Source organism: Coturnix japonica, chromosome 32 (assembly GCF_054131305.1).
Source record: "Coturnix japonica strain WE chromosome 32, WE-NBRP24, whole genome shotgun sequence".
Classification (NCBI taxonomy): domain Eukaryota; kingdom Metazoa; phylum Chordata; class Aves; order Galliformes; family Phasianidae; genus Coturnix; species Coturnix japonica.
In genome coordinates this window covers 4,254,332-4,262,314 of record NC_140694.1, presented here as the reverse complement: position 1 = coordinate 4,262,314, position 7,983 = coordinate 4,254,332, and the positions used below count along the sequence as shown (strand labels likewise).

The window sequence follows — 7,983 nt, the reverse complement described above, 5'->3', positions numbered from 1 at the left end:
GCATTCGTGACCAATGTGAGTAGCAGTACTGGTGTTTGAACTCAGGATTTGCAGATCATGGCTGCGTTCCTCACTGATGTATTCTCTAAGACATTCTCCTCTCAGAATTACCAGAAAGCTATAAAAAAAAAGAGACGTGAATCTCTTGGCTTTGCTCTGGAAGAACTACAAGGAGAGCAGCTCAGTCCATGGAGCACAATGAAGATTCAATGAGCTACAGAGGGAAAAACCTAACAGAGAGGACAACTCTAGGATGCTGCGTGAGAAAAAGGGTTTTGCCTACGACAAGACATTAAATGTTTCTATTAGCTAATTTGTTACCATCCTACCCCTACTGGTGTTCAAACCATTTCTCCATTTTAGGGATGTTTAGAAAGGAAACATTTCCAGGACATTCTTGACGTTTTTTGTGATTTTCATGGCAAAAGGAGATACATTTACTTCAAAAGCAATGGGAATTTTCCAGACATCACTGCGCTAAATTGCAGAAATACTGTTCTATTGTAGAAACTATTAAGGCTCGTGGGGGAATAGGTGTAAGACATAGTGACCACACTGAATGTGCTTTTAGCACTCCTTCACTTTCCACAGTACTTACCCTGAACGCCGACATTTGACTTGGCAACATCAGTGCCAATATCACAGGTATAGAAACCTGCATCTGGCTTCTCGAGGTCATGGAGAAGGAGACATAGGGTCTTCCCAGACTGTACCAGCTCATACTTGTTGCCAGAAGTGAGCACATCACCGTCCATTTTCCTCACTGGTTTGACCTTCTCTTTAGAGACTTCACATTCCAATTTAATCACACCCCGCTCCTCACCAAAAACATCATCCAAGGACTTCATGAAGACAGCAGGCTTCTCTGCAATTAAACAGGCAAAACAGAACAACGTGATACAGAAGTTGAGACATTTCCAGTTGCTTTCAGCTTTTTAAGGAGAGATCAATAAATCTTTACCAGTACTGACAACACCAATATAGAACCTAAAGCGGTTTCATGTCTCTTGACAGAATGCGCTTTAAGGAATTCTGAACTAATCAGTAGGAGAATACAGGGAACAGGAGGGACAGCCTGCATTGCTGTGGGTGGGACTGATATCATATGAAGTTATTGGGATGCAGCTCTTCTAAAGCTGGAGAGCTGGCATTGCCCTCACATGGAGCAGAGCTCATACAGCAGGCCACAGGATTAAGAGGATAAGCTGATCTCTCCCTGCAGTCATAAATCCTTGGAGACAACAGCATTGACACTGCATGGCACTGAAGCAGTAAAAAAATTGCTCCTGTAACTCTTCTTGTGTTAAGTAAAATGATGATAAAAAGCAATGGAATGCTTTGGCAGGACACCAAAACCATCCTCCTTCGTTGATATCTGCTGCAATGGAACCTTCCACTGGAAGAAAGCCCCTGATAACTTGTCACCCCAGAGAGGTGAGCTTTAGAAGCAGGATTGCTTCACAATAGAATGAACTGGAGCTCCTTAGCATCTCTTACATCCAGGAGGGTTGTGACCAGACCCACCTATCACCTTCAGGCGCGCGCTTTCTGACACCTTGTCTGACTTCACTGTCACTGTGCCAGCATCTTCAGGCTTAACCTGACTCATTGTCAGTGTGCAGCAACTGCCAACGTTCTTGATGTCATTGTAATTGTTGGTGTAAAGGAGGTTGCCATTCAGGAACCATTCCACGTCCTCGTCATCATGGGACAGCTCGCAGGAGAAGACAGCAGAGCTCTCTTCTTCAGTTTCCACATCATGCAGGTGCTTCGTCACTTCTACATTGCGAGCTGTGGGGAAACAAGGTGAACTGTTACAAAAATAAGAACCTTAAGAAGAGAAATCTGAGGTGAAATAGGACATGGAAGAGGCCACCCTCCATGCTCATACCTTCAGCTGTCAGCGTGGCCTAAGTCTCTGCAATTTCTGCCTTGCACTTGTACACACCAGCATCATCGGGCTTCAGCTTCAGAATCTGGAGCTCTGCTGAATGCTTATCCCTCTTGATCTTGTACTTCTCAGAGGGCTCGATGGGTGGGTGGCCCTTGAACCATTTCACAACCTTTGGAGAAGGCCTGAAGTCACAGGACAGGATGACAGAATGACGTTCCAAAGCTGTCTTGTCCTCCAACTTCCTGGTGATTTGTAAATGGTAATCTGAAAAGCAGGGGTGGAAGAGAAGAAAGGATGAGGACAATTGGAAGAAGAGGAAAGTCTCTTGCGTGTATTCCATTCCAATTAATTCCATGTTCACAATTGTTCTTTGAACCACTCTAAAGATAAAACAAACGATTGCCTATAGGGAATGCCATTGACTACATTTCTATAAAGTAATACTGTATATTATCTACTAAATGCAAGGTCCAGCTCTTGTTCTGTGCTTATTAAATTGCTCCCAGTTGAGGCTTTTTTTCAAATAAGAGTGAGTTGAAAATATAACAAGTACTTTAGGATGTGAATGGAGACTCTTACGCTGGGGACAACAGCAGATAAGAAGCCTGGAAGTTTCCTTCAGATGAAATCAACGACAAACTGCATCAAATTTAGGTGCTACCAAACTTAAACTTGTCTAGTTCAGAAATACAATTAATTCCACCTGATATGACTTCTTTGGTATAGCCAAGGACAAAACCTCAGCTCTGTAGGTCTGAATAGTAAGCACATCACAACTATTCAAAGAGATCTTTTACTGAGATGCAGCTGTCTTATTTAGTGTCCAACGACTTTTAAAAGGAAATGGAGCAGACCCTCCAGAAAACACACAATATTTCAAAGACCCCAGTGAAGGAAGACTGTACGTTAATTAATTCTTCATCTTCATGATGTAAACCAAGCCAGGATATGTTACCTCTAACAAGCAGATTGGCTGTGGATTTGGATTTGACAATTGAGAACTGAATGGTGCCTGTCATATCAGTGGTGGTTTTCAGTATGGTCAGCCGGTGGATGGTGCCTTCTTGCTGCATAATCAATTTTCTGCCAGCCTGTAAGACTTCCCACGTAGATACCACCTGCGAGGTTTCATAGAAGGAATGGATATCTCGCATTCAAATTTGGCTTCTTCAGGCTCAGTCACATCCTCATCACACAGCTCCTTTACTAGATTAATGGATTGCTCTTTAAGAAGGATGGAACAAGAGAAAGCAGAGATTTAGAAGGAATATAAAAAACCCATACATTATCACCCTACTTACTCATGTCAGCATTACTGCACATGAACACTACACCTATCAGCTCAAAATGCCTTAAAACATCATTAAAAAAGTAGTAGAAAGAAAGGAAAGTTGTTAAGAAGTCAGACAATAAGACTGACAACCTGAAGAGAGCCCAGATCTTCTGATTCCCAGTCCAACATCCAAATCAAATCATGACCTTCCCATCTCGATATCAAACTCCTCGCATTACGAAATGGAATAGAGGATCAGTGAAACACAGACATTGATAATTACTTTGGTTAAATACAGCAACGTAGCTCTGAACAACAAGTTTTCTCCTAGTAAAGGTCTCTGTAGCTCAAATGTAATGACTCTACTTAGGAGAAATTCATTTTCCAGGATGTTCTTGCCCTTATAATTGTAACAGTGGCAAAGCTGGGGACTGAACTCTTGAGTACTGTGCTAACTCAAATGTCTCCCTTTTCTTTACCACACTTAACATCATATATATACCCTAACATTGTATATATTAAAAAAAAAACACAACCTGTGCTCATTTCAAACATACAGAGAAGAAGAAGAAAAATTCAAGCTATGTTTTTATCCCTCAACGTTCAAACACAAATCTGAAGTCTAAAGGTAGAAAATCAACTTCCTAAGAAAATCGCCTGTTTTACTTAGCAAAGTAAATCCCAAAAGACAAGCTGGATATTTTGTGGGCAGAAAGGCAGGTAGGTTGGAGCTTTTATTTCTGTGAAAGGTCATGGTGGTGTTTAACTTCCTTGACATTAAAGCAAAGGATGTTAGCTGGTTTATAACATAAGATAATTTAAGCAAAATCATCATCAGAAGCATAATTACCTTTCACTGTAAGATGGGCACGAGATTCTGCCTTTTCTGCTACAGATTTTATTTCTGCGGCATCCTTGACTTGGACACGTGTGTAAGTCAGCGAGTAGGTCTTTCCTGAAGCAGAGAACCACAGAGTCACTAAGGCTGGAAAAGACCACTAAGGTCATCTAGTCCAACCGCCAACTCATCCCTACCAAACTGTGCTCTTGAGAGCAAACCCACAACTACACTTGGCTTCCTTGAGCAAACAGCTCTGAGGCACATGGCCAGGCTGAGCATCATCCATCTGGTTTCACAGCATCACTGCCTGTTCTCTCATGTCAATGAAACCAGCCATTCCCCCACATCCACATCCCACCAAAGCTGCTTAGTGTTCCCAAAGCAAATGCTCACCAGTTGTTTCCAACTTGAAGGTCATCTTCTGGCCAGCAGCCTCGCAGATGTATTCTCCAGCATCTTTCTTCTCCAGCTGCTCCACAACCAGACGCCGTGTTTTGCCCACAGATTCCATTCTGAACTTTCTGGAGGAGGCAAGCAGTCTTCCATCCTTGGATCATTTTACTTAGATTGGATCCTGTGCTACTTCACAGCTGAGGGAGGCACATGCTGCCAGGGCAGCACTCAGCTCTTTCTGCACCTTCTCCTGGTTTATAAACACAGGTTTTGGCTCTGAGGGAAGAAAAGAAAAAGTATTGACTGAGGGACTGAAATGAGACCATCTTGCAGGTTTGTATGTACAGCTTGGAACAGGTTTAGGTTACCACTTGTGCCCAAACTAATAGCCTTCACTAGAGAATATCAGCTCTTCTGTTGAAACTAAGTGTCAAATCTAGGCAAGAAAGAACCTAGGAACTGAAGGAACCAAGAGGGTCCTTGAACACCAGTCCCATGGTTGCAAGTCACTATGCAAACATATTGAACCCAAAAGAACATCTGTCCTGCAGGCAACCAAAACCTGAGTTCCTTTTACTTCAGACCCACTGTGAAACATCAAAACACATAAACGTGTGATAGTCAAACCACTGGCTGCCTTTTCATGACCCAGAACAGTACTCCTGGCTTCCTGAACAGACTCCTCATGGCATCTACCATTGCCACAACTGTGACTGTCAAAGACACAAAGGAAATATGCTCACCAATGCAGTCCTTTGTTCTTTGTGTGTGATTTGCAGATATCTATTTTACTTTGAGCTCTGGGAATAGTCAGCTCTACCAGGTCTCTTACTGTGAGTAGCAGACTCACCTATCCAGATGCAGCCTCCAACATAAAGGCATAGGAAAAAGGCAGTGTACTACTAGGAGAAGTTCCTGCTTCTCCTGCCACAAAAGGCTGCACGTAGAACATGCACTCCAGCCTCACTGCACATACTTATCTTAGTCAAATGTTTCGGTGAACAAGAATTACAGTTTGGGATCTCAGGCACAGGAGAGATTTGAATAATATCTTGAATATTGCTTCCATTGTACATATATCAGTAATTATTATTCTACAGACAGACTGAAACAGGTCTTTGTGCCATACTAAAACCAAATACTTTCTACAAACCCAGGCAATCAAGTCTAGGGAAAAAACCTCAGCACAGACTACTGCAACTGGATCACTGTATAATAGAAACTAGATTTTACTTTACTGTTCTCTGCTGTATTTCAGACAACACCTGTCTCACCTGTGACATGAATCTTGAAGGTGAGTTTCTGGCCAGCAGCCTCGCAGCTGTACTCCCCTGCATCTTTCTTCTCCACCTGGCTCACCACCAGCCGACGCTGTTTGCCCTCTGACTCCACCTTGAACTTCTTGCTCCAGGTGATCAGTTTCCCCTCCTTGTACCACTTCACCTCCATCTTCTCCTGGGCCACCTCGCAGCTCAGCGTGGCATTTTCTGTTGGTGCAGCCTTCATCTCCTTTTGTATCTTGTCCTTCTCTGTAAACACGTCTTCTTTCTCTGCAGGGACATCACAAGAGTCACACAGTTTTGCTGTAGTCTGCTGCAGAGCTTACTCCAGTTGCCCGTTTTCATTATACTTGCACTTCACAGGGAGCATCGTGATGCCTCACTAAGATAGGAAAATACTTTCCCCTCTATTTTGCCTTGGGAAATGATAGACATATCATTTCATGTCATATCATATCATATCACATCATATCACAAAGCTAAACATTTTGCAGTCTGATAGCAGATTTGGACATGAGATTTAGAACACCTGCATGCACTGCTGAACCTCCTATCTTATCTTTTTTTCTTCTGATGTCTCTCTACATTTCCAGTAAATCAGAAGGGAACGGCCCTCTAGAACAGGTTGCCCAAGGAGACTGTGGATGCTCCATCCCTGCAGGCATTCAAGGCCAGGCTGGATGTGGTTCTGGGTAGCCTGGGCTGCTGGTTGGCAACCCTGCACATAGAAAGAAGGGGGTTGGAACTGGATGAGCACTGTGGGCCTTTGCAACCCAGGCCATTTATGAGTCTGATTAGTGGCATTTTCCACCTCATTGTGTCATTCAAATTTTGTAACCAGATCTCTTCAAACACCTCCCCTTTTCTCACTCCTTGCATGCCTGGTGTGCTCTTGCACTGTAACCCTGCAGACACCAGCTGACTACAAGAGCTGCACAAGTTACCCTCCTTGCCTATGGTTTGTTGCAGTAATTCATTCCTGGATGGAAAAGCACATGTAGAAAAGTGTTGCTATGAGACTAGATGACAAAGAAAGTCCTAGAGCCAAAATGTTTTGCACCAGAGAGGCTGTCAGTTGATCCTCCAAATGCAAGACACACCAAATGAAGCGTTCCTTTATCTCTGGGATTCCAAGCATTTTCTCACCTCTGACTTTCACTTGGAATGTTGCTTTGTCATCTTTTGTTTCACAGCTGTAGCTCCCTTGGTCTTTCAGGGTCACATTTTTGACCATGAGCTTGCGGTGCGTCCCCTTGGAGATGATGGTTGTCTTCTGGTCCTGCTTCAACTCTGTTTGATCTTTCTTCCATACGACAGCTCCGCTTGCAGCTGACACCTCACACACCAGCTCCAGGTCTTCAGAAGGACTGACTGATATTTCTGGAGTCATTTTGGGCTTGTTGACAACATTAATGGCTTCATCTGAAGAAAAAAAGAGAAAGTGGTTTACATCCTGACTCAGGCTTATTCAGCACAGCATGAAGATACAGTTAGAACTGATTGTAATGTCTCTGCTCATTACATGTGGGTGATCGAGTTTCACCTCTGGAGATACTCACATACAAACGTGTGCTTGATTCTCCTGTGTAAAAAAAGAGTAAGTTCTATGCAGACAGTTCTTATTTCTTTTAATCAATTCTGTATTCTGCACACGTTCTTCTGAAGCTAAAATGAAGGCAGCTAAGTAACGTGTTTTCAATGCATGAACAAACCTATTCAACACCTTGTCTCTAAGCTAACAAGCAGCGTTTGATGAGCACATCAGTATTTCATGCCCTTCATTCCATCCAGACAGAACCTGCCTGAGGAGCAACCTGACGGCTGTCAGCTACAGGCAGACCAAGCTTAGTATTGCATTTCTTACAGCAACAACTGTTGCTTTCAGTCACTGGATATACCAAGGCCAATTGCTATGCCAGGCACATTTATGGCATCAGTGAACAAATAATGCATTAAAAATTGTAATAGACAGGAGCCATCTATTCTTTTAAAACTAGGTCACCAAAGAAGAACAGCCCCTCTAGAGTCAAGCTGTTTAGAACTAATAGCATCAATCAGTATCACATAGGTAGATTACTTCCCTGCCCTAAGACCATCTTGTGACCATTTGTTGCTCCTAATTAAGCCCCCTCTTGATGGCATTTTTGTCTGAGCCACGTGACATTTTGTGATAGGAGTTACTGCTAGTGTTCCCTTCACCCTACACCAAAGTAGGAGGTATCCATTCTCAGGGAATCATGCAGGCTTCCTCTGGATTTGATGCTCAGAGACAGCCCCAGAACTTTTTAAATCTTAGCTTAAC

General features: G+C 43.1%; 1 protein-coding gene across 1 annotated transcript; it reads right to left on the bottom strand.

Moving 5' to 3' along the window:
- Positions 1-604: 604 nt before the first annotated feature.
- Positions 605-4,130, bottom strand: LOC146755523 (obscurin-like). Its single transcript, XM_085525481.1, has 5 exons — positions 4,018-4,130; positions 2,850-3,118; positions 1,892-2,158; positions 1,525-1,791; positions 605-865 (listed from the first exon to the last, which is right to left on the bottom strand). The coding sequence occupies exons 2-3, from the start codon at positions 3,046-3,048 to the stop codon at positions 1,911-1,913; spliced, it is 447 nt and encodes a 148-aa protein (XP_085381607.1). The 5' UTR covers positions 3,049-3,118; positions 4,018-4,130; the 3' UTR covers positions 605-865; positions 1,525-1,791; positions 1,892-1,910.
- Positions 4,131-7,983: the final 3,853 nt, after the last annotated feature.